Genomic DNA, 26,633 nt, shown 5'->3' with positions numbered 1-26,633 from the left:
TCAAGAGATATCTGAACTAGCAGGCAGCTTTGAAGTACAAAATGAAGTACGTCCGTGGAATTCTCCAGGCAAGAAATTCTGGAGTGGGTAGCCATTCCCTTCTCGGGGGATCTACCCGACCTAGGGATCAAACCCAGGTCTCCTGCATTGTGGGCAGGTTCTTTACCACTTGAGCCACCAGGGAAGCCCCAAATGAAGCAGGACACAGGCCAACAAAGTTGTGTTAAGAGAACACACTGGTCATGGCAGACACCCTTTTCCAACAACCCAAGAGATGACTCAAAATATGGACATCTCCAGATGGTCAGTACCAAAATCATATTGATTGTTCTTTGCAGCCAAAGATGAAGCTCAATACAGTCAGCAAAAACAAGACCTGAAGTGGACTGGCTCAGATTATGAGCTCTTTATTGAAAAATTCAGGCTTTAATTGAAGTAGGGAAAACCACTAGGCCATTCAGGTATGACCTAAATCAGATTCCCTTATGATTATACAGTGGATGTGACAAGTAGATTTGAGAGATTAGGTCTGGTAGACAGAGAGCCTGAAGAACTATGGATGGGAGTTCCTAACACTGTACAGGAGGCAGTGACCAAAACCATCCCCAAGAAAAATAAAGAAGGCAAAGTGGCTGTCCAGCGAGGCTTTACGAATAACCTAAGGAAAGAAGAGAAGTTAAAGGCAAGGGAGAAGGGGAAAGGTAGACCCAGCTGACCGCAGAGTTCCAGACAATAGCAAGGAGAGATCAGAAGGCCTTCTTAAATGAACAGTGCAAAAAAAAACAGAGGAAAACAATAGAATGGGAAAGACTAGAGATCTCTTCAAGAAAATTGGAGAGATCAAGAGAACATTTCATGCAAGGATGGGCACGAGAAAGGACAGAAGGGGTAAGCACCTAATAGGCAGAAGAGATTAAGAGGAGGTGGCAGGAATATACAGAAGAACTATACAAAAAAGGTCCTAATGACCCAGGTAACCATGATGGTGCAGTCGCTCACCTAGAGCAGGACATCTTGGAGCGTACAATCAAGTGGGCCTTAAGAAACATTACTACTGTTTTCCAATGTGATGTACTATTTTATATTCCCAATAGCAGAGCAATAGTTCTTGGATTAAGGCTAGTTTATCAGGGTTTTCTTTTATGTCCTATGCCTTTGATATCATACTAAGATATTTTCCCCTAACCCAGGGTCACAAAGATTTTCTCCTTGCTTTCTTTAGAAGTCTTTTCATTGCATTTTACACTTAGATGTCTTGTCTGTTTCAAGTCAATTTTTGTATATGGTGTGAGATAAAAATGAGGGATTTAGCTTCATATTTGTTTTTGGCATATGCTCATGCAGTCGCTCTGCCACGCTTGTTGAAGAGATTGGCTTTTACTCACTGTACTGCCTTTGCATTGTTTTTTCAAAAATGAGTTTCCATATGTGTGTGGGTTCATCTTTGAACTTTATTCTGTTGATTTGTGTATGTTTATGTCAGTATTGTACTGTCTTAAAATCAGAGTAATATGAGACTTCTAATTTCTTTCTTAAAATTATCTTGTCAATTATAGATCTTTTGCATTTCATTGCACATTTTAGAGTGAGCTTGTCAATTAGGAAAACCTGTTTTTTTTTTTTACTTGTATAATGTTGAATCTGTAGATCAATTTAGGGTGACTTCTCAATATTGATTCTTTTAATCTATGAACATGATATATATCTATTGATTATTCAGTTCAGTTCAGTTGCATCCAGCTCTTTGCGACCCCATGAACCGTGGCACGCAAGGCCTCCCTGTCTAGTACCAGCTCCCAGAGTCCACCCAAACTCATGTCCATTGAGTCGGTGATGCCATCCAACCATCTCATCCTTTGTTGTCCCCTTCTTCTCCTGCCCTCAATTTTTCCCAGCATCAGGGTCTTTTCCAATGAGTCACATCTCCTCACATGAGGTGGCCAAAGTATTGGAGTTACAGCTTCAACATCAGTTCCTTCCAGTGAACACGCAGGACTGATCTTCTTTAGGATGGACTGGTTGGAACTCCTTGCAGTCCAAGGGACTCTGAAAGTCTTCTCCAACACCACAGTTCAAAAGCATCAATTCTTCAGCACTCAGCTTTCTTTATAGTCCAACTCTCACATCCATACATGACCACTGGAAAAACCATAGCCTTGACTAGATGGATCTTTGTTGGCAAAGTAATGTCTCTGCTTTTTAATATATGGTCTAGGTTGGTCATAACTTTCGTTCCAAGGAGTAAGCGTCTTTTAATTTCTTGGCTGCAGTCACCATCTGCAGTGATTTTGGAGCCCCCCAAAATAAAGTCTGACACTGTTTCCACTGTTTCCCCGTCTATTTGCAATGAAGTGATGGTCTGGATGCCATGATCTTAGTTTTCTGAATGTTGAGCTTTGCTGCTCCTACTGCTGCTAAGTCCCTTCAGTCGTGTCCAACTCTATGTGACCCCATAGACGGCAGCCCACCAGGCTCCCCGTTCCCCTGGATTCTCCAGGCAAGAACACTGGAGTGGGTTGCCATTTCCTTTTCCAATCCATTTAAGCCAACTTTTTCACTCTCCTCTTTCACTTTGATCAAGAGGCTCTTTAGTTCTTCTTCATTTTCTGTCGTAAAGGTGGTGTCATCTGCATAATTGAGGTATTGATATTTCTCCCGGCAATTCAGCTTGTGCTTCCTCCAGCCCATCGTTTCTCATGATGTACTCTGCATATAAGTTAAATAAGTAGGGTGACAATATATAGCCTTGACGTAATTCTTTTCCTATTTGGAACCAGTCTGTTGTTCCATGTCCAGTTATTACTGTTGCTTCCTGACCTGCATACAGATTTCTCGAGAGGCAGGTCAGGTTGTCTGGTATTCCCATCTCTTTCAGAATTTTCCACAGTTTATTGTGATCCACACAATCAAAGGCTTTGGCATAGTCAATAAAGCAGAAATAGATGGTTTTCTGAAACTCTCTTGCCTTTTCCTTGATCCAGCGGATGTTGGCAATTTGATCTCTGGTTCCTCTGCCTTTTGTAAAACCAGCTTGAACATCTGGAAGTTCATGGTTCATGTATTGCTGAAGCCTGGCTTGGAGAATTTTGAGCATTACTTGACTAGCATGTGAGATGAGTGCAGTTGTTTAGTAGTTTGAGCATTCTTTGGCATTGCCTTTCTTTGGGATTGGAATGAAAACTGACCTTTTCCAGTCCTGTGGCCACTGCTGAGTTTTCCAAATTTGGCTGGCATATTGAGTGCAGCACTTTCACAGCATCATCTTTCAGGATTTGAAATAGCTCAACTGGAATTCCATCACCTCCACTGGCTTTGTTTGTAGTGATGCTTCCTAAGGCCCACTTGACTTCACATTCCAGGATGTCTGGCTCTAGGTGAGTGATCACACCATCGTGATTATCTTGTTCATGAAGATCTTTTTTGTACAGTTCTTCTGTGTATTCTTGCCACCTCTTCTTAATATCTTCTGCTTCTGTTAGGTCCCTACCATTTCTGCACGTATTGAGCCCATCTTTGCATAGAATGTTCCCTTGGTATCTCTAACTTCTTGAAGGGATCTCTAGTCTTTCCCATTCTGTTGTTTTCCTCTATTTCTTTGCATTGATCGCTGAGGAAGGTTTTCTTATCTCTCCTTGCTATTCTTTGGACTCTGCATTGAAATGGATATATCTGTCCTTTTCTCTTTTGCTTTTCACTTCCCTTTTTTTCATAGCTCTCACAGTAAGGCCTCCTCAGACAGCCATTTTGCTTTTTTGCATTTCTTTTCCATGGGGTTGGTCTTGATCCCTTTCTTCTGTACAGTGTCCTGAACCTCCATCCATAGTTCATCAGGCACTCTGTCTATCAGATCTAGGCCCTTAAATCTATTTCTCACTTCCACTGTATAATCATAAGGGATTTGATTTAGGTCATACCTGAAAGTAGCTGTTTTCCCTACTTTCTTCAATGTAAGTCTGAATTTGGCTATAAGGAGTTCATGATCTGAGGCACAGTCAGCCCCTGGTCTTGTTTTTGTTGACGGTATAGAGCTTCTCCATCTTTGGCTGCAAAGAATATAATCAATCTGATTTCGGTGTTGACCATCTGGTGTTGTCCATGTGTAGAGTCTTCTCTTGTGTTGTTGGAAGAGGGTATTCGCTATGACCAATGCATTTTCTTGGCAGAACTCTATTAGTCTTTTCCCTGCTTCATTCTGCATTCCAAAGCCAAATTTGCCTGTTACTCCAGGTGTTTCTTGACTTCTTACTTTTGCATCCCAGTCCCCTAAAATGAAAAGGACATCTCTTTTTGGGTGTTAGTTCTAAAAGGTCTTGTAGGTCTTCGTAGAACCGTTCAACTTCAGCTTCTTCAGCATTACTGGTTGGGACATAGACTTGGATTACGGTGATATTGAATGGTTTGCCTTGGAAATGAACAGAGATCATTCTGTCGTTTTTGAGATTGTATCCAAGTACTGCATTTCGGACTCTTTTGTTGACCATGATGGCTACTCCATTTCTTCTGAGGGATTCCTGCCTGTAGTAGTAGATATAATGGTCATCTGAGTTAAATTCACCTATTCCAGTCCATTTTAGTTCGCTGATTCCTAGGCTGTCAACGTTCACTCTTGCCATCTCTTGTTTGACCGCTTTCAGTTTGCCTTGATTCATGGACTTGACATCAGGTTCCTATGCAATATTGCTCTTCACAGCATTGGACTTTGTTTCTATCACCAGTCACATCCACAGCTGGGTATTGTTTTTGCTTTGGCTCCATCCCTTCATTCTTTCTGGAGTTAGTTCTCCACTGATCTCCAGTAGCATATTGAGCACCTACCAACCTGGGGAGTTTATCTTTCATTGTCCTATCTTTTTGCCTTTTCATACTGTTCATTAATTAGGTCTCAGTAATATTTGGTAGTTTAATATTGGTCTTGTGTGCCTTATTTGAGATTTATCCCATTATTTCATGTTTGATATGGTATTGGTTTTTCTGTTTCTCCCTGTTATATGGAAATGTAGTTGATTTTTGTCTATCTTGAAACTGCTAAATGCATTTTGTAGTTCTAGTTGTATTATCGAGAACACAGAATGTTCTATGTAGAAAAGTTAATACTTTGTGAATAAAGGCAGTTTCACTTCTTCCTTTTTAATTTAGATGCCTTTTATATTTTTGTCTTGCTGTCTTGAACTGACTAGTCTGTTTACATGATGATGTGCATTGATTGATTTTCAAACATTAAACTAACCTTTCATTCTAACCTCACTTGGTCATGATTTGCTATGTTTTATATTTATTGTTGGGTTTGTTTTGCTAAATTCATGAGAGAGAGCGGTCTGTTTTCCTGTAATGTCTGTTTTTACGATCAAAGTAATGCTGGCCTCATGGGATTTCCCAGGCGGTGCAGTGGTAAAGAGCCCTCCTGCCAGTGCAGGGGACACAAGAGGCGTGGGTTCAATCCCTGGGTGGGAAAGATGCCCTGGAGGAGGAAATGGCAACCCAGTCCAGTATTCTTGCCTGGGAAATCCCATGGACAGAGGAGCCTGGTGGGCCCCAGTTCATGGGGTTGCAGAGTGAGACTCAACTGTGCAACTGAGCACCCACACAATGCTGGCATTAAAGGTGAGCTGGAAAGTCATACTGTGTCTCCTCAGATATTTGGTAGATTTTCATACTGAAGACATACGGGCCTAGAATTTTCTTTTTGGTAAAGTTTTTACAAATTCAGTTTCTTTAACAGACACAGATTCCTTGGGTTATCTATTGCTTTTTGAATAAGTCTAAGTCTGATTAGAAGTTTGTCAGTTTTATTGATCTTAAAGTACCTGCATTTTGGTTTCTTTGTTTTTTCTCTATTTTATTTTTTTCCTATTTTGTTTATGTTCTTTGTTATTTTCCTTCTCTGGTTTATTGTCACTTTAATTTACTTTTTTCTAGTTCTTTTTAGTTAGAAGGTGAGGTTCTTGATTTGCATCCTTTTGTAATAGAAAATTGTATGCCTTTAATTACCTTCTACAGATTTTAGTATATTTTCATTTCCATTCAGTACAAAATACTTCCTGAGTATTTTAATACTATCTTTGTGTCATGAGTTGTTTTGTGTAATTTCCATATATTTTTCTGATGTTGTTTTCTAATTTCATTTCATTTTGATCCTGTAACATAATTCATATGCTGAGTTATTTTCAATTTATTGAGACTTTGATGTCCCTATTTCTGCCTCCTTTCCCCATCCCTGTGATCCTTTTTGTTGGTAATCTTATATATTATATTTTGGACAGTAATTTTTGTGTTTGCTTATGTGTTATGTTGAGGGTTGTTTCTTTATTGCAAGAATGTTCTAGGTGTGTCTATTTTTGTTTAATCACTGATTTTTAAGGTGATACTTTGTAAGTCACTTAACTCTTTTGTTGCCTGTTAAGCAGATAAAGCCTAAGAGGAAGGAGGTGATAATAGTTGCTGTAAAGTGTGAAGTATTAAAACACCAAGCAAACAAAAAATACAAAATACCTTTTGTCTCCAAGGTAAAATGTATTACTTTGTTATTTCACCTTTGAGCAAAGCCATGCAATTACGTTTCTGTTCTTCTTACTTGGTTTATAGGCTTTTTATGGAAATTCTCAATGACTGTACTGATGTGGACGAGATCAAATTCCAAGAAGATGGTTCTTGGTGTCCAATGAGACCGAAGAAAGAAGCTATGAAAGTATCCAGCCAACCATGTCCAAAAATAGAAAGTATGTGCAGAATGGCTGCAGAGAAGAGTGAGACGCATGTGCTGTTGTCTGTAGTGTTAACCTTGGCCGTTAGAGCGACTGTTTGCAGTTCAGTGTGCTCAGTTTACCTTCTGATTGTTACACATCTGATTTCTCCCAAATGATTTTTCTTAAGACATGTGCAGAGGTTTATAGCACATTATAGTCAGTCTTTTCATAGTATATTTTTCATACATAAAGTAACCATCTAAATCATCTTATTTTTTATTGAGGTATAATTGCTGTACAATATTATCAAAGTTAAGGTGTGCAATATAGTGACTCATAATTTTTAAAGGTTATACTCCATTTATAGTTAATTGTAAAATATTGGCTATATTCCCTGTGTTGCACAACATACCCTTGTAGCTTATCCTGAACCTAATAGCTTGTACCTCCTGCTTCCCCACCCCTCTAATGCCCCTCTTCTCTTTCCTCTTCCCACTTGTAACCACTAATCTGTTCTCTGTATCTGCGAGTGTGCTTCTTCTTTGTTATATTCACTCGTCATATTTTTCAGATTCCACATACAGGTGATTTCATATAGTATTTGTCTTTCTCTGGCTGATTTTTTTCACTTAGCATCATGCTGTCCAAGTTCATCCATGTTGGTGCAAGTGGCAGAATTTTTGTTTGTTTTTAATGTCCGTGTGTGTGTGTGTGTGTGTGTGTGTGTATGTATGTGTAGGTACACACCATATCTTCTTTATCCATTCAGCTGTTGATGGACACTTACAGTTGAAAATAATGCTATTATGAGCTTTGGGGTGCATGCATCCTTTTGAATTAGTGTTTTTGTTTTGTTTTTCACTATACACCCGGGAGTAGAATTGCTGGGTCATAGGATAGTTCTGTTTCTAGTGTTTTGAGAAACTGCCGTATTGTTCCCCATTGTGGCTGTACCAGTTTACATTCCTACCAACAGTAATCTAGAGTTACCTTTTCCCCAGATCGTCACCAATACATTGCTTGTAGTTTTTAGAGTCATCGTAATATGTGGTGCTTGCTGCAACATGAAAATGGATAGTTTTCCAGAATTGTTTTTAGAGTATCTGTTGGAGGAACCCCAAGTAGACATGTGGTTAGAGAGGCTGCACTTTCCATTAATGGAGGGTGGGGAAAGATGGTCATAGGCTAGTTGGTTTAAAAAAAAAAAAAGGTGAGTTCAAAGCTCATTGCTTTGTGGGAAGAAATATGAGTCTGAGTTACACTTAGCTCAGCCTTCAGCTCCCTGTGATGTCCGTGCTGAGTGGGGAAATTCAAGGCCATCTGAGAAATTGAAACCTGTAGGTAAACCTAGTTTCTTTTTATCTGACATAGTCCACTCACTGAGTTTTGTGCTGACTGTGTTTCACATTCTGGCAATGTGATGAATAATAGGTGTTCAGAGTAGGAAGAGAGGAAAAAGTAAAGGATTTTATGGTCAGTATTCATTCTCCTGTGTTGTTACTGAACCCATGGGAATGATCAAGGTTTCCCTCATATATGAGAAAAATAGTGATTTAATTAGTTGCTACTGCTTTTCCATTATCAAGTAGCATGCATTTTCTACTAAGTAGATTGTAGAGCATATTTTCTTTGAAATAGTGAGTTAACATATCGTGTAAGACTATGGAAGTGGGCAGAAAGAAGAACCTAAGTAGGTAATTGGTAAGAAAAACTTTGAAGGTCTGAGTAACTTCTTAAAGTGAGATAGTTGGGGTTTTTTCCAACTGATATTATTAAAGTGAACATTTTATCCATTTCTGGCTTGTGGTGAAGAGCTTCTGTATTCTTTGATATAAGCAACTGCTTTGTTAGAATGGAAGTGTTTGATTCTGACTTAATACTACCATGTGTGTGAGAATACACAGCCAGTACAGCCACATACTCTTGTCCATGGCCAGAGACCAGCTCCTTAACTCCGGAGGTCTGTCTATAATGTGAGTCCTCACCAGGGGAGATAGTGTGAGGAGCAGGATCTACAGAGATCTACTGGCAGTACTGGGGGGATAACTTGGCAGATGCCATCTGAAAGAGGTTTTGGTCTTCTCACAAGGCATTGTGCTCCCTCTGTCTCCTAGGTAAGCAGTCGTTTTATAGCTGAATGTCTGAAGTTAGAGAGTCTTTGTCCCTGGGGCAAGTATGGACTTTATGGGCTGTGTATTCTCCAGGACAAGCTGCACAGTTTAAAACTTATGGTTTGACCTTGTGTTACACCTCTCACTTTCTTTCCCCCCCTCTGTTCCCTCCATGTAGCTTCAGCTGTCCTCAGTAAGCCTTGTGCAGTGACTGTAGCCAATGAGCCAAGCAAGAAGAAAGTGGATGTCATTGACCTGACAGTAGAAAGCTCTTCTGATGAAGAGGAAGGCCCTCCTGCCAAAAGGAAATGCATCTTTATGTCAGAAACACAAAGCAGCCCAACCAAAGGGTTTGTGAATTTATAGTTCACTATTGTTTATTTCACTTGGAACTAACTGTTCCTGGGTTAGGTTTGTAAATGGCTCTTGGAGAGTGGCGTAACCATAGAGGGCCACTTTCATTTGCATTTTATTCAGTTGAAATATTTTCAAATGAGTATGTTGTTCATGGGGAAGGAAATTTTGATGAAGATGATATTCCCATCTTTGGGAAGTGAGGGTTGTAATCTTCTCATGTCTAAATACTTCATATTGAACACTTCCTGTTATTTTCTTGACTCTCTTTGTAAGGAGTGAATTTGGCATCACAGACCACCGTGAGGAAGTGGAGTGTGTGGAGTGTGTAATTGGCAATCTGACCAGTATGGATTCTAATTTTGACACCATTGCTTACTCGTTCTGTGATCTTGGATGAAATACAAGGATCTTGTTTGAGCCTCCTTTTCCTGTTCTCTAAAATGGGGTTAAATAATGCCTACCTCATAAGGTTATATTCAGGTTTCAATAAAATAATGAAAGAGCTCAGCCTGATTCAGGCCCATGGTAATTTTCTCAGTAAAAAATCATTGCCTTCCCTTCTCACCCTCTCCAAGGCACAGTGTGGGCAAGTAAATGTGGTCTAGCATTTATGGCATCTAAGTGACAAGTTTAAGTAATTAGCAATAGATAATTCTGAGAGATTTTGGAACCTGCAGGAAAGTAGCAGAGGGTTCTCTCGATATCCCAGGAGCATATTATTTCAGACTGGGGTGTGCCAGTCTTGTCTTTTGAACTCTCATTGCACTTCTTTTCTCTAATGGCTTTATTGGGGTATAATTTACATACCATAAAATCCCACATCTGAAGTCTTGAGTTGCACAGTTAAGTGGTTTTAGTAAATTCATAGATACACAGTTATCATCACAACTCAGTTGTGAAATACTCTCCACACCCAGTAAATGTCTCTCGTGTTTGTTTGAGTTAATCCCCACGCACACTCCAGTAGGCAACCATTGATCTTCTTTTTATTGCTATAAATTTGCCTTCTCTAGGCATTTTATACAAGTGGAGTTACATTCTCGGTGCACTTTTGAAACATTCCTTTTTTACAGCTAACTTTTGAAACCAGGAGAATTAAAGCTTTCTGTGCTGCCGCCTTCACTGTTAAAATACTTGGATTTCCAGATGTGATTTCCACATCACAGAGTGCGTTCTTTTTCTTAGTGGAACTGAAAATGAAATAAGTATTTCAACTGGGATTTTTTTTCTGGGATGCTGATCATTTATGGTTTCTTTCAGACAATTTAGTTGGCACTTCTAGAATTTAAATGATAAAAAATGAAAATAGAGTTTTGAAATATTTACTGGCTTAGATGTGATATTTCCAGAGTTTACTCTCTAATGAAATGCTTTAGAACATGCTGGAGAAATGTAGGTTGCACAGTATATAGTTAGATATATATAGTTAGATGGATTCACACCAGGTTGAAGGGTTACTGTCATCTTGGAGGGTGTCTCTGGTGGCTCATTGTAAGGGTCATCTGAGATGACCTTACCGTGCTGAGGAATCAGGACAGTTCACACCTGTGGTCAGCTACCACAGAGATAGATGTTGAGTCTCATCTAGGTTAAAAAGAAAAAACCTAACATTTAGAGTATAAGATGGAAATTTGTGACCAAACCAGCAACATGTGAAAATTTTGGTTTGAATTGTTTGTAAAGTGCAGCTACCCCGTTCATTCTGCGAAGCTGGCATAATTCTTAATACCCATACTTGACTGATACATTAACAGCCAAACAGGAAAACTGTTATGAAACTGGCTTACATTAGGAAGATCAATGAAAATTCTGAATTCGATCTTAGTAAGTTAGTTAATAATATGTTAAAGTGGCATCCTTTAATACCAAGTAAAGTTTATCCAAGAATGCTTTATAATTAGGAAATACACTGATAAAATGGATCTTGTCATAGACAACTAGTCAGCTCTCCACATCTGTGGATTCTGGCAACTGTGGATCATCAGAAATGGCTAGAGGAAAATTCTTTTCTTTAAGTTTCCAAAAGCAGGAACTATTGTACATAGCATTTGCATTGTATTAGGTATTATAAGGTATAAGGTAATCTAGAGATGAATTAATTTATGGAGGATGTGCAAACACTACAGTATTTTAGGTTAGGGACTTCAGGACCTGTGAGTTTTGGTCTCCTTTTGGGGAGAGGGTCCTTGGACCCAGTCTGCTGTGAATACTGAGGGACGACTGTATATCATCATCTTAATAGATAATGGCCTTCTGTAAATTAACAGCCATTTAGATAGAAGCTCTCTGAAGTGTCAGAATTCACTTAATGGTTTACCACTTGAGCTGATTTGTTCTTAGATTGCAGTAATAAAAGAAGCAGTATCCAGGATACATACCCATGCCAGTTCTATTCAGTTTTAGGCTAAATGACTTTCACTTAGACCATTTTAGTCAGGGCTTTCATCAAGAAGGATATTAATGAGAGCAGCCAGAGAAGGGAAAGAGGATGGTGAGTGGTGGAAACTGTAGCCTGATAGATGAGTGGGTCTTAAGGACTGAAGCTGTGAATCCAGGAAAAGAGAAAATGTGATATTTACCTTGTAGGTCTTGAACGGGAGTCATTGATGACCTGGGTTAAGGTTTTTCTTTGTTATAGCATTTGGCAGATACAAATCCAGTAGAGGAATGATACATGAAAACTTGGCATTGGAGTTTTCTGAACACTAAGAACGTTGATGTTTTGTGTTAAAATCACATTTTCTGTGTTAAGGTAGAGTGGATGCCACCTGTGCAGGCATCACAGTGGTGACCATACTGTGATTATTTCATCTGTGTAATCCCGTCCAACTCTTAGATTTTTTTTTTTCCTGGTTTTGTGTCTGGTCATTCTTCTCATGTCCTCCCTTTTGTGTCAGCATCTGGAAATTTTCCCTGAGGTGTAAATTTATCATAGGGCTTCTTAGTGCTAGTAAGCAAATGGGGGGAATAGAGGGAAAATAAGACTTTTAGAAAACCTCTGGTGTTTTTCTAAATTAATAGATAATTTTGAAATATTATCCCCCTACCCCATGCCTTGGAAATTAAATGATTGCTTTGTCATTAATAAAGAGGTATTCTCAAGAAAGGAAGCAAAGATTAAAGATAGATTAAGACTGTGGTGTTGGAGAAGACTCTTGAGAGTCCCTTGGACTGCAAGAAGATCCAACCAGTCCATCCTAAAGGAGATCAGTCCTGGGTGTTCATTTGGAAGGACTGATACTGAAGCTGAAACTCCAATACTTTGGCCACCTCATGCGAAGAGTTGACTCATTGGAAAAGACTCTGATGCTGGGAGGGATTCGGGGCAGGAGGAGAAGGGGACGACAGAGGATGAGATGGCTGGATGGCATCACCGACTCGATGGACGTGAGTTTGAGTGAACTCCGGGAGTTGGTGATGGACAGGGAGGCCTGGCGTGCTGCAATTCATGGGGTCACAAAGAGTCAGACACGACTGAGCAACTGAACTGAAGAATCATTAGGAATTGGTAGCAGAATTGAATCTTTGAAAATCTTTTTATGATCATAAAGTGGGAACACCTGGTGAATTTCAGGTTTATAAGATAAAAATTCAAGTTACTGAATTTTCAGACATCTAAGTCTGGGCCAAGTATGATGAATTTAGTGATCTAGTACTCCAGAATACTATTTGCTATCTAGCAGTATGCCAGCAATTTTCTTGTGTGCTGTGAGATTATGTTGTTGTTCAGTCACTGATTCATGTCTGGCTCTTCACGACCCTGTGGACTGCAGCCTGCCAGGCTTGCTTGTCCTTGAGTATCTCCTGGAGTTTGCACAAACTCATGTCCACTGAGTGGATCATACTCTTCGCCTCAGGTGCTCAGTACTGGAGCTTCAGCAGCAGTCCTTCCAGTGAGTATTCAGGACTGATCTCTTGTAGTCCAAGGGACTCTCAAGAGTCTACTCCACACCACAGTTCAAAAGCATCAATTCTTTGGCACTCAGTTTTCTTTATGGTCCACCTGTCATATCCGTACATGACTACTGGAAAAACCATAGCTTTGATTGTCCTGACCTTTGTCAGCAAAGTGATGCCTCTTCTATTTAGTAATAATGTGCTGTCTGGTATCACTGACAGAAATAGAGCTGACTTGAGGACAAGGATAATGACTTTCTATTTAAATATGATGAACTAAAAGTGACAATAAACACCCTGTAACATTTTCACCTATGTATTAACTGTGTGACTTTGGGAATTCTGTAAGCTCAGTTTTCTCATCTGTAAAGTAGAAATAATAATAATGTGCAACTGATTAAATTATTGTGAAGACTGAGTGAAATAATGGCGATGACAGTACTCAGTAAAGCACTGGAAAAGTGACGTATTTTGGCCATTGTCATTATTCATCTTATATTTGACAAACCACCCAGTAACTCTTTTTTGTTACATGAAGAGAAAAAACAATATGCTGTCTAGATTTGTCATAGCGTTCCTTCCAAGGAACAAGCATCTTTTAATTTCATGGCTGTAGTCACTGTCTGCAGTGATTTTGGAACCCAAGAAAATAAAATCTTTCACTGTTTCCACATCTGTTTGCCATGAAATGATGGGACCAGATGCCGTGATCTTAGTTTTTTAAAAGTCGAGTTTTAAGCCAACCTTTCACTGATACTATGCAGAAAGCTGTAAAAACTTATATGTGTACATAATATATAATGTACATATAGGCCTGTGTATTTGCCAATCCTATGAGGAGGGAGTAACAAAAGCTTTAAAAAATGTTTTTAGTATTTATAGCATCACGTACTTAGACCGATAATTCCATCGGACATAGCCATTTAGATTTCACCATAGTTCTATTGTTCCATATCTATAAATACATCTATTTTTGCACAGGCAGTAGAATTGTTTACCTTTCCGAATGCGATCTTTGTGATGCTTCTGATTGAGATAAAAATCTGCTACCAGTAGGTAATTTGATAATCCTAACAAATGGGGAATTTTACCCGTTCTATGTAAAGTTGAATTTGTGTTAATGTTACAAAGTTCAGGTAATCGGATTTAACTTACACTGAATTGTTTAACTTTTCAGATACTTGCTGAGATTGTAGATATTGATTTAATAATTGGTACTGTCACTGGATTGTGACATTTTTACATATTGTGGTAGCATTTTATATTGGTGAAACAAGGAATAGTTAATCACTCAGAGTTTTATGAGAGCAGAAGATGTGCAGTGCTTGCGGGTTACTATGGTGACGAGTGCACTGGGACATTGACCTCATTTCTGTGCAGGTGTAAGTAAAGGGCCAGGGAGGGAAAGGGAGTGTTGTTGTTTTCTATGAATCTGATCCAGATTGAAAGGTCAGTTGGGGATCAAGAGAAAAGACAGTGTGAGATAATCAGAGTCACTTTTTACGCCCCCTTGTGAGTACTCACATACGCCAGTCTCTCTTTCCTTCTTATTCCCATGACCCCATGCCCCAGTTTCTGATACACATTCCTGTGTGGGAGGTAGGATCGTGTGTAATTTGGAAACACTTCTGGTGATTTCCTGTTCTCCTTTCATCCTTGTAGAGGACCAGTGTCTTCAGACTTCTAGAAAAAGATGTGCTTTAATTTAACATACATACTTGAGCTCATCTCAGGTTTTCTCTTTCCCCCTCCAGAGTCTACCTTTGTGGTTTTAGATGGCCAGGTAACACTGGCATCCAAGAAAACCTCCTGATTGTAACTGAGGCAGTTGCTCTTTTTGTCGGTCTGGAAAATGTATTTTGAAATACTTAGCTTATGTTATTGTCTCAAGCATACTATATTTCCTCTGGTTCCCAAATAGATCGGTCTCAGTTCACTTGCTTTTCTGAGACTAGCATTTGCCAATACAGCCATGTATATCCTCTCAAGATGACTTTGTTTTCCTCCTTTCCAGTGACATCTGTATTATTTGAAAAATAGTACAGAATAACAGGGCTTCCCAGGTGGCTCAGTGGTAAAGAATCCTCCTGCCAGTGCAGAGGCTGCAGGACATGGTGGTTTGATCCCTGGGTGGGGGAGTTCCCCTGGAAGAAGAAACGGCAACCCACTCCAGAATTCATACCTGGGAAATCCCATGGACCAGAGGAGCTTGGTGGGCTACAGTCCATGGGGTCTCAAAGAGTCAGACATGACCTTGTGACTGATGGTATACACGCACGCACTGTTTCTATCAGTTGTGCGTCATCTTTGTAGTGATCCCTTCCAGCTGTGGAGATTGTGCCTTTCTCGTTGAGCTCACAGTAGTTTACTGGTGGTGCTTTGGAATGCTGACCTTAATGTCCTAATGACCTCATGTCCATGGGTTCCCGTCCCCAACTCTTCTCTTTTTCCCTCAAATTTAGTAAAGTTTTATTTTTCAAAATGCACAGTGGTGGGACCTGTCTGTGCATCTTTACTGACAGCTGGGGCATCTTCACCTTTGGTGTTTCTGATTTAAATTACTTGTATTCTATGCTTTGAAATCACTTTAATGGATGCTTTACTAAGTAGCTCCTGAAGGGCTGCCCTGGCAAGGAGCTGTGAATCTTCAGTCTCTCGGAGATGACAGCTGAGGCTTTAAGCTTGTAGTCAGGAACTTCCTCACGTGGTCTGGCATATGTGGCTTTGTCAGGCAAGACTAGGGTATTGAGCTTGTCCCATATTTTGCCTTTGGCCTTGCCCCCAGACTTGTTCACTGGGTGTTTGTCTTTCTTGGCTGGCTTTCTGGCATCTACTTTTTCTTGTCATCCTTGGGTAGCATCTCAGAGATTGGAGAGCAGCTGCTACCCCTGCAGCCTCACTAAGATGTTGGACAAAAAGATGGTCACCATCAGCCAGAGGGTCCATGACGTTGCTCAGTTGCTTACATATATATATATATATAAGATGTTTTCTTGAGAACTTCTAATCATTTACTCTGGACTAAGATATAATGACTATTAAGTGGGAAGAATGCAAAATCATTTCTCTTTTTTCCTGAACTTCTTCAAAAATGTGTTTAACTATACTGCTTCTTGAAATTATAAAATAATTATAGTATATATATATATATATACAGTGTATACATATATGTATAAATACCAATAATAAAGTGTGTCTTAAGTATATTTAATCTGTGTTTTTAGTAGCATGAACAGTGAATTTGAAAGTCATAGCACTCCTAAAAGAGTAGATGGTATCATGGTAGCTAGTGTTTTTATTTCTGAATATTATGTCTTAAGTCCTGAATGTTTTATTCTTAATCTAATTTCTTTTCTGATTGCTACTGGTTTTTATCAGATTGGCTGGCTTTAGGACTGTCTTTACTCAGGTGATCCCAGATAAGAGTGCTAATAATTAACACAATTCATGTTACAATGGAAGGAATTATGTTTGAGCTATAGTAAGTAAGTAGCTTTACTCATAAAAGTACCCTGATTTGAATCAAATTTTAGGAGTCTTCCACTTTATTTCTAAATTTCTTTATATATAACTTACTAATATCACATGCATGTTACACAGACATGAATAAAAGCAGTGTGCAGCGTCTAGTCCTGTTTGTGGTTCAGAGTTCCGTGTTTTGCTCCAGCAGTGTGCTTCACGTTTTAGTGCCACCTTGCTCTTACGTCACAGCTGCTGTTGAGAGGCAGCATATGTTCATGTTAAGTGAAGACTGTTATGAGAGAGGAGAGTGAGTGGAGTTCTGTGTAGTGAGTAGCTTCCGTATAGCTGTTTTGAAGCTTAGTGAACTTAACGATTGAGAATGCCCGGGAGTACAGCTCTTCTCTCCTGTGAACTAACAGCCAGATTGTAATTTCCCATGCTATTTAAAACAGGGTTCTCATGTATCAGCCATCTTCTGTAAGGGTGCCCAGTGTGACTTCGGTTGATCCTGCTGCTATTCCGCCTTCATTAACAGACTACTCAGTACCATTCCACCACACGCCAATCTCAAGCATGTCCTCAGATCTGCCAGGTATGTGAAGAGTTGTTTTGTTTTTTATCAGTTTTTTTTTTTTACCATTTATTTTTTATCTTAATCTGTGAAGCAAATATAATTTAAGTATCTTAAGTAAAAATGCAAAGGAAATTGCTAAGGAAAGGGTTCCTGTAAAGGTGATACCTGTTTTAAATATCAGTCACGTTCAGTTGCTATCATTTTAACTACCAAGCAATCTATAGATTTTGTTGGGAGGAAATAGAGTAGTAGGATAGTGGGAAAATTTTACGGAATTTATTCTCCCACATAGAGAATGTACCACAGGGAGACTTTTTCTTGATTTATTTTTCATGGAAGCTTCACAGGTTAGAATGTTTTCTCATACTTTTCTTTTCTAAAAGCACATCACTTCTGGGTAGCCCATCCACAACTTCAGAATATACTTGTGAACTGTGAGGTCAGGTTGCCTGCCAGCTTTACCCTGTAAAAATAGGATCTGCCTGCTCTTTTTCCACAACACTTCTGAGTATTGAGGGTTATCTTTAAAAAAATTTTTTTTTAATTGGAGGATAACTGCTTTATAATTATGTGTTTGTTTAGGGATATCTTTTATATGTATATTAACAGTTAAAAACTTCATGGCTGCCTGAGTTACCTTAGTATCAAGTTTTTTGATAGATCAAATTGGCACAAGTTTAGAACCAGTGATTTCATGACTTCCCTTCTCTCTGAAGGGCCCTTTTATTGAACTTCAGTTACTTCCTCCTTTTATTAATTTTCTTCTCTGGGTTTAGGAAGTTAATTTTGACCTGCGATTTATTCTTCTTGGCCCTCTTAGTAAGGTCTTTATTTTAAGCACAATATATATTCTATTGGGTAAAACTTGTGTTGTTGGAACAGCTGATAGTTGTGTAATCTGGTCAGGTATAATTTTGTCACTTGAAACTTGTTCAGAGTTTATTCAGTTTGAATATAATTTAATGGAAAGAAGTAGACTAAAAATAGTATCCATCAAAAAAAAGTTAAAAGCTTTTTGGTTCTTAAATGTATCTCCTCCACGTGTTCTTTGGGAATTGGTTATTTTAAAAAAACTGTTTGTAAACCCAGCCAGGACCAGTTACAGAGTCATTGCTGATACAAAGCTTGATTTTGAGTTATAGGTGAAGTTTCGTGGTTCATAAGAAAGAGAGAAAGTCAGAGTCTTAATTCCTGACTGCCATGTTTTGTTTTAACTGTGGCGAGTTTTAAATGAAGTTGAAAGGTTTCTACATGTCATCTTAGTATGTGTTACAAATAAGCATTCCAGAAGAATTCATTTCCTAAAGCTCTTGAATTAAAAATTAATCCTGAGAAAAAAGAGAATGAACATTCTCTGTTTACTAAGTGACTCTGGCCATTTGGCAATAGAATAGATACAATGTACAAGTCACTTGCTCTGTTAGTTTTTGAATTGTGTGAGTTTGGATGAATTTTTAATTTCAGAGAATTTATATTTCAAAATCTGGGCATAAAGTCAGACTATTTATTTTATAAAATGTACAGATTTGAGAAAAATGCAATAAAATATGTTAATTGTGTATTTCATAAAATACATTTCAAGCTGGTAAGAACTAAGACTGTTATCCAGGACTGGTATTTAGCCATTATAAGCTAGTATAGTGATACTGCTTATTAAAATGTTAAAAGACTTTCTTATTGATAAATGGAATAGAATAGGATCTATTGTACTTTAGAGGAGTTACCAGTTTACCGTCATTTATGAATGATGTAGTAGTTACTTGATCCAAATAGTTTAGTTTTTATTTGGGTTTTACTGTTAATATGCTCTTCTGTAATTAGTAATTACTTTAGGGATTTTTTTGTGCATAATTTTTATGTAATTAGTCATACTGTACAGAGTTTTGCTATTTATAAATTTAATAATTTATAATAAAATATTAAATAGAACACCAAGAATTAAGAGATGACAAACTCTTAATACATTTCTCAACATTCCTTTTAAACATCATAAACATGAATCTTCTGAATCTGCAGGAGAACAAAGAAGAAATGATATTAATAATGAACTGCAGCTGGGAGCATCTTCTGATACTGTGCAACAGTGAATGCAAAAATAAAGCATAATTTGTGTTTGTGGAGTGGAAAGCAGCTTGATTATTTCACGAAAAATATGACTGCCTTATTATTGCTAGTGCCATACTGTCAGGTGCGAATGGTGCTCAAAAGTTGTATCATTAAAATCTGAAAGTGCTAAACATTTACATATTTAATCATGTAGCAGTTATGTTTTGTTAAACTTCATGGTTCAAGTAAGTAAAATGTGTTGTTATTAATAAGACATACAGAGTCAGTTTCACATGAAGCAGCATTTAAAATCTAAAAACTATAGATTTATCAGTATTGAGAAAAGCATTTAGAATGTACCATCATAATTTTTAAAACTACCTGCTTTTTTAGTTAAAGATAATTATGAAATACTTAAAGAGTGAAAACACAGCATACCATTGCAGTTCAAACTTATGGTGAAATAAGAATAGCATTTTACTGAACTTTTATAAAGTATTAAGGCAATAATGTTTTAATCACTATTCATGAAGCTTCTTCATCTGTTTCATGTAAGAGTTTTCATAGTCTATACTTACAAAGTAGAATTATAAGACATTGTTGATACTAGTTTTTTAATAGAAGGAATAACATCTGAAATGCTGTGCAAGCTTCAGTGTTACTGTTGGAGAGAAGATGGTTTCAGTGAGAAATATTTACATTGAAATATTATTGAATTTTGTGTAGAGAGCATCTGTAACAGTGGGTTTCAACCAAAATTTCAGAAAAATTTCTAGATGCTTTTATTATGGCATTAAGTTATCATATTCAATTATCCCTTAAAGTATTTTATCAATAGCCTGTTAGCGCACATGAAATAATCATCCAGTAATAGAAATGGTGAATATATAAAAGTTGCAGATGATTATTATAAGGGCTAGACAGATTTTGAATTACTGTTCAGCTGCTGCAGAGAGAGGATTTACTCAGTGCTATTATTACTGTGAACAGAAACTCGCTTACTGAAGTACATCACCTCCTTAGTGTCACTTTAATGGGGAACTCTTTGGAAGAACTGGTTATGATTCCCTTTGTCCAGTGTTGGCTCAAATCTTGTATCTTATAGCTAGTGATAGGCATAAGAAATGACAAGTCATGTCAGGAGTTTTCAAAAATCTTTTAGAAGTTGAATAACTTCTTTCAAATGATTGGTGCTACAGCTTGTATTATTCAATAAGTATTATCATTATACCCTTATTTAGAGATTATAAGGGAATAAACTTACTTAAACATTTGATTTATCAGTTATATTCAGACAGGTTGAATATCATTTCCCACTAATATTCTCTATTTAGACTAACAGTCCAGTATCGTAGTACACTCTATTGCAATTATTGTATTTGAGGTGACGTTGACTACCAGGATATAAAAATTCATAGAATAAATAAAAATTGGCCTTAGTAATCTTATACCTAATAAATGATTTTTTTTTTAATGTCGTAGAATTTAGTCAAACAGAGGTCTAGGGGAACTGACCTTGAAGTTTATTGCTAGACTTTTCAGACATGAAGATTTTATTATTTATTGTTACAACTTTAATATTTCAAAACAGTATTACTGGGCAACCTCTTGTCACTTTTCTATTTCTGAAGTATAATTGGAGGATCCCAAATCTTTAGAAAACTGCATTAGCTTATAACCCAGTACACCTTGGCAAGATTTAGCTTGTTAGTAAGCAGCAGTTACAAAGTGCTTGCTTTATGCAGCGTGTTGAACTGTGTACTCCTTTTGTTGTGGGAACCGTGGGACAGAGAGCTGTCCATGAAACAGACATTTATTTGTTTAAGAAGTGAAATTTTAGATGAAGCTAAATGTGTATTTCTAAAAAAATAAATGTGAAGTGTCTTAAGAGACTAAGCATGTTTTTTTAATGTCTCAGTCCAGATAATCATCTCTTCATTTCATTGCTTCTCATTCTGCTAAGCAAAAATTTGCTTTGAAAGTTCTATTTAAATTTTGGACACCTCTGGGGATGGTTTTTCCAGTTGTTTGTCAAGACATATGTACATTTTTGGGTTTTATGCACATAAATATCCTGAAATATCCTGATTGTGGTATAGACCTTCCCTACAGCAGAATGGTAAGGACTTAACCCAAATGTTCTCTATGACTTAAATAAAAAATGATTTGGGGAAATAATTCTTGTCTCCAAAATATGAGACAACTATTAACAGAACATTTTTGTTTTAGGTTTGGATTTTCTTTCCCTTATTCCAGTTGATCCCCAGGTATGTATCCTGAATTTAAGCAACTAATTTGTATTGGATTGTTGGTTGTGTCACTAACTAAAAATGACCAGTTGCATAAAATCAGGACAGTCAACTCTCAGTTACTTAAATTGATGGAAGGAAAGTACTTCTATAAATAATATTTCACAATTTTACTTGGAGGCATGATATTGTTTTTCAGTTTATGATATCTTGACCTTTACTACTAGTATTTAAAATTATTTTTTGTTCAGTTTAATGTAATCATTTGGCATTTCTTAACAAGCATTTGAGTGATTAAAATGAGGGGAAGCAGTGCTGGATGACTGGAAATGTTGAAACTTTATACAGCTAATTTGTAAAACACTTGTTCTGTACGTAGAAGATGGCTGAAGTTGATTAAATAGATTGAATCATTAGCTTGATTCTTCCTAGTTTTTAAAGACAGTCAAATTCAGACTTTGAAGAAGCCCTCACCTAAAGTTGCTATAAATCAACCATTCGTGTTTTCTCTGTTGGAGATAAGAAACTAGTATTCCAGTGTCCCAGCATGAAGACCTTGCGGTGAGCACAGACTCCGCTGATAGGCTGGTAGCAGAAGAGGAGAAGGCGCAAGGAAAGCTGACGGGGAAGGAGACAGAGGAAGAGACAGAGAGGTGTTGAGAGTAGGGACAGACAGAGGAAGAACCATGGGTCACTGCTTCTGTAGGCTGCTCAGAATCAGCTAACCACAGGTTGTGTATCAGCTTCCTGGTTTAATACTCTGTTTGATCACACAAACAGTACTGGAAGTTTGGGCCCAAGGTGACAAGCACAGGAAGAGAAGTTTCTTTTCACCCTAAATTGACTTTGTTACATCAGTAGATTCTATAGCAAAATATCTATGTATTTTTCTAGGAGATAGATTCTTTAGAATCAAAGTATTACTGATTTTCATGTGAACCATCCTTTAAAAAAAAAGATCATCTTGGAACCTTGAGGATTTTGATTTTATAGGGCCATTCAGATGCTTGGTATCAGGCTAACTTGTTGATAAAAAATACCTCGAATTGATAATAATGATGAGCTGTCCTTACTGATCTTTCCTGTAGTCAGTCTAAACCCCAGCTTAGGACCTCTCCTCTTGCAGTGTGTGCTGGACCTCGCTTATCATACTAAAGTTAGTGCAGTTGTTTCTCACATAAAACAGTCTATGGTGATACAAAATAAAGCTTTTAGCTCTTGTCTCTCTTCCTCCTGGTCAGTATCAGAGTACTTAAACCCAGGTTGAAATTTATTTGGGGATCAGCAACTAAGATTTAAACCAACAGTTATAAACACTTGGAGGGGGCTGTCAAGCAGGCATCTCAGAGGCAATTAGATTTCCTTTAAGATTTATTCCAAAATTTTGTTTGTTTTTTATTCCAAAATACAGGAGATCTCATTCTGAGCATCCCGGGGTAGTTAGCTACCATGTAGTCTTAGAGTGTATGTTGTCTTCTAATCACACAAGTAACTGTTACATGTATGTAGATAGGAATCAGATGTTGTTTTTCCGCTGATCAGTCTTAACATTGTTCCTTAAGGGTCTAATTGATAATAACTTTGGAAAGAATTACTGAATTTTTTGGTAGCACTTTTGCTTAAAGCCATTAAAGATAAGTTTATTAGCCTTTTACAGTGTGCTTTAAATTTGGTATAAATACATTTAGTGAGCAAATTCAAGACTAAGTATGAGTCATAATTGTGGGGCTAGTATTCAGTATTAAACAACTATAGATCGATATTATTGACATTTTTATACTACTACCTACATATTTGGTCAACATATTCTGTTTTGAGACAGTCAAGAATATGCTGCACTCATCAAATAATGTAAAATGTTAAATTTGTGCCACCTTCTATCCAAAGATGTGAAGTTTTGAGAAATTTTAAAATCCCACCGAGATTTAAATATGTGGCTATCACTTGTGCATATCTAACAGTGTGTAGTCTCTTTATTTACAATCAATGAAGCCTCGTCCTCATCCGCATCATTGTTTGTTTCAAGCAGTACTGTCCTCCTATGTTTTTGGATAGTCTCACCTCACCCTTAACAGCCAGCAGTGCGTCTGTCACCACCACCAGCCCCCATGAAAGCAGTACTCATGTTAGTTCATCCAGCAGCAGGAGTGAGACAGGGGTCATAACCAGCAGTGGAAGTAACATTCCTGACATCATCTCACTGGACTAAAGGAGGACTCACTCGATTCTAGGAATCATTCATCAGAACTGCTCTCTCTTGGATCTCTGGTCCGTGGAAGCTATTTTTTTGCTAATGGTTACTTTGGTATTTATTGAAATGTCAGATGGATTCGTTTGCCTTCTGAGAGATGAACACAGATGACTGCAACAAGAACCACATGACATGCACGGATTTTTCTTACTCTTGATGTACTCTGGAGCATCAGATACATTCAGCTGTAATGACATCCTCCTGAGAGATGGATTTCAATTTCATGTTACTGGATAGATTCTACAAATCAGTTAAATTTTTTTGTTGTAATACACAGCAATAAAATTATGTAAATATTCAAGTATACTTTTTTCTAATTAAAAAAAGATGTAATCAGTGATTCTAAAATGACAACTTTTTGTTTAACCTGATGTGAAGGAAAAATATATGGAAAGAAGTTACATTTGCCAAATGAGTCCTTTCCATGGATTTGTTCTGTTTTGTTGAAATAATGAAGTCTAGATAAGTGGCCAAAGCTTGGGTTCCACTGTTGTTCATTTCCATCCAAGAAACATGGCCTGTATGTTTCCCCTGGCGGTTGTTGCCACTCTGGTGTTCTGTGCTTGAGAGTGCAGAGTGGAGTTCTGGGGTTTGGCTGCTCCTTGTTAGTGAGTATGTTGAAGAACACTATACAGAGTCTGCCCTGATGTAATGTGTGCTGTTTTGGGTAATTGAACTTTCTTATTCTAGAGATGTCTGTAAATAGGGGCTTACCTTCTCAAGGAAGTTCTCTGTGACTGTTGACTGAAATGTTTCTGGATTGAGGTGTGGCTGGAATGTTAAGATTTTGTTCACACTGTCCAGAAATACTGAGAGCATGGAGGCAGTGGAAGAACAGATTTAGGGGCAATGGGAATAGCAAAGTTTAATTTCTTCCTAAGAACTTCTTTTACTGGTTTATTTTATAGGATAATGTTCAAATCTGCTATGTAACACTGACAAAGTGTGTCATAGATCTCATTTTTCACATAGCAGTGATTTTTAAATTTAAAGAACAAACAATAGCAAAGGGATAGAGGCGGCATCAGATTTCCTTTATTTTTTATTTTTAAAAAGATGTTTCCTGAAACCACAGAAGATAAAAACAGAATTAGAAGTGTTTGAGTATAAGAAAAGTTTGAAGAGAGGATGGGCCTTAAACCCACTTTGAAAACCACCCTCTTACTATGTGTTTGATTTAAAATCTCTCAGGAAGCTGAATTTTACCCATAGAGAAACATTTTTTATCCAGATTTTATACTTTGCTTTCATTTGGCTGCACAATTTTGATTTCTCAAGGAGTTAATACTTTGCTAATGTTTAGCTTTCTCTCCCTAAGCTGTATCTAAGTAAACCTTTGTTTAAAAATCATTAGTCTGGCTGATTTCTCAGGCTGAAATGCCCAGATGAAGAGCCCACCAGTTTCATGTAGGGTAGGGAACAGTCAGGGCTGGTGCAGCTCCAGGGAGCTGCCTTGTCACTGCTTGGTTTTTTACACCTTCTCAAGTTCTCATGATCTTTGTGCTGTTTCTGTACTCGTTTAATTTCCTGTGATTTTCTACATCATCCCTTCTTTGGCTGTATTATCCCCGTAATGTATTATCCCTTTTGGAGAGTTAAAAACATGGAAAACAAACCTGAATCTTCTTGCAGTTGTTACATCATAGTTGCCAGTTTTAAATTCTTAGGACATGTTGCAGTCCTTTGGTCCATACACAGAATTTCTTCCTGGTAAACTTTTATATCGCTGCTCTAAATGTGGATGCAAGTTCTGTTAACTCTGTAATCAGACAGAAAAAGTAACCTGATTTGTGTGATACAATTTGTTAATAAAGAAATGCTGTATATTTGTTATCATTTTGTTACCCATTAGATTTCTCAGAGACCCCCCCCCCAACTTAACCAACAGAGTTTTATAAGGTAAATGAAAAAAATAATAGAAATTAGTTCATTTACTTGATTCTTGTAACTGATAACCGCTGTGCTTTTATAGTTGTACTTTGTTTTCTTTTCACTATTTTATGTGAACAGTTGTATTGTTCATTTTTGGTGCTTTACACTAAATTACATAAATTTTTAATTTATCTCATATAGGCGACTAACATTTTTTAAAACATTTTTAAGTTTATAATCTTAAATTCAGACTTTTATGCATGTATCTTTGAAGGTGAATACCTTTTTTTATGCTTTTGGCTCTATGACAACAGCATGCTTACTGAGCCATTGTGCTTTTTTTAGTATGGCCACCAAATAACTTTTACTGTGACCCTGCCTTTGTAGTATAGTGTCTTTTATTAGCCAAGATACCTGCTCAACCAAGTATAATTCAGTTTCAGAGGAGGTCATCTCTACCTGTTACTTAAGTGGCAGCCAACCATCTGCCATCTGATGCTGTTTAAGAAAAGGAACTGCAGTTACCAGCCTCTTACAAACACTTAGCCAGTCTGTGTTTTTATCTTTGTTCACACAGAAATGTTAGAAGGGTTTCCTTGCTCTGGTAACTCATGACAGTATAATTGGTACTGAATGTAGCTTCATGCCCAGGGTCTGCTTGCATCGACTAACTTTTTGATTCTTAGGTAAGCTGCTCTAGGACTTTGTTTCCGTTGTGGGATGATTATAAAGGCCAAACAAAACCGTAGAGTCCAGAAAGCTAGAATGGAAATACCATGATTAAGTGAATGATTGTGAGTATACATAAGGAGATCCATAACTCTGGGTATAAAGCAAATTTCCCTAGGGTAGAATTTTAAAAGGATTTGAAGAAAGGTTGGATTGTGGAAGAAAGATAGTCAACAGACTGCTGTGATTTAGGAATCAGACCTTTCGGCCATTCTTCCTTCAGAGCAGTCCTGAACATCTGTCATCTAGTAACCAAGGTGTCTGCTTTTCTTCTGCCAAAAAAGTATTAGTTACATTTTGTCTTTTTAAGTAAAGTTGAATTTTATAAAGTATTAGTTCTCAGCTCTGTCTTTCATTTCCCTCTAGCCCCCAATGGGTGTGAAAAAAGTCTCCCCTTGCCCC

General features: G+C 37.6%; 1 protein-coding gene and 1 pseudogene across 25 annotated transcripts in view; one reads left to right on the top strand and one right to left on the bottom strand.

The window, feature by feature from the left end:
* The window catches only part of PIAS2 (protein inhibitor of activated STAT 2), a 133,207-nt gene that overhangs the window by 67,583 nt on the left and 38,991 nt on the right, over positions 1–26,633 (top strand). For 6 of the 25 annotated variants that reach the window (XM_069568470.1, XM_069568479.1, XM_069568478.1 and 3 more), the window contains 5 exons: positions 6,583–6,716; positions 8,973–9,144; positions 16,963–17,102; positions 21,360–21,397; positions 23,409–25,466. In XM_069568470.1, the coding sequence (XP_069424571.1) occupies positions 6,583–6,716; positions 8,973–9,144; positions 16,963–17,102; positions 21,360–21,397; positions 23,409–23,588 (664 nt within the window). In that variant the 3' untranslated portion in view covers positions 23,589–25,466. Of the gene's footprint in view, positions 1–6,582; positions 6,717–8,972; positions 9,145–16,962; positions 17,103–19,100; positions 19,273–21,359; positions 21,398–23,405; positions 25,467–26,633 lie in introns of those variants that run through there. The other 19 variants (XM_069568469.1, XM_069568471.1, XM_069568472.1 and 16 more) reach the window with 6 other exon arrangements.
* LOC138428077 (small ribosomal subunit protein eS25-like) lies at positions 15,518–15,908 on the bottom strand (annotated as a pseudogene).

This window comes from Ovis canadensis, chromosome 23 (genome assembly GCF_042477335.2).
Source record: "Ovis canadensis isolate MfBH-ARS-UI-01 breed Bighorn chromosome 23, ARS-UI_OviCan_v2, whole genome shotgun sequence".
Classification (NCBI taxonomy): domain Eukaryota; kingdom Metazoa; phylum Chordata; class Mammalia; order Artiodactyla; family Bovidae; genus Ovis; species Ovis canadensis.
The sequence above is the reverse complement of the archived record's forward strand: the minus strand, read 5'-3'. Positions and strand labels throughout refer to the sequence as shown.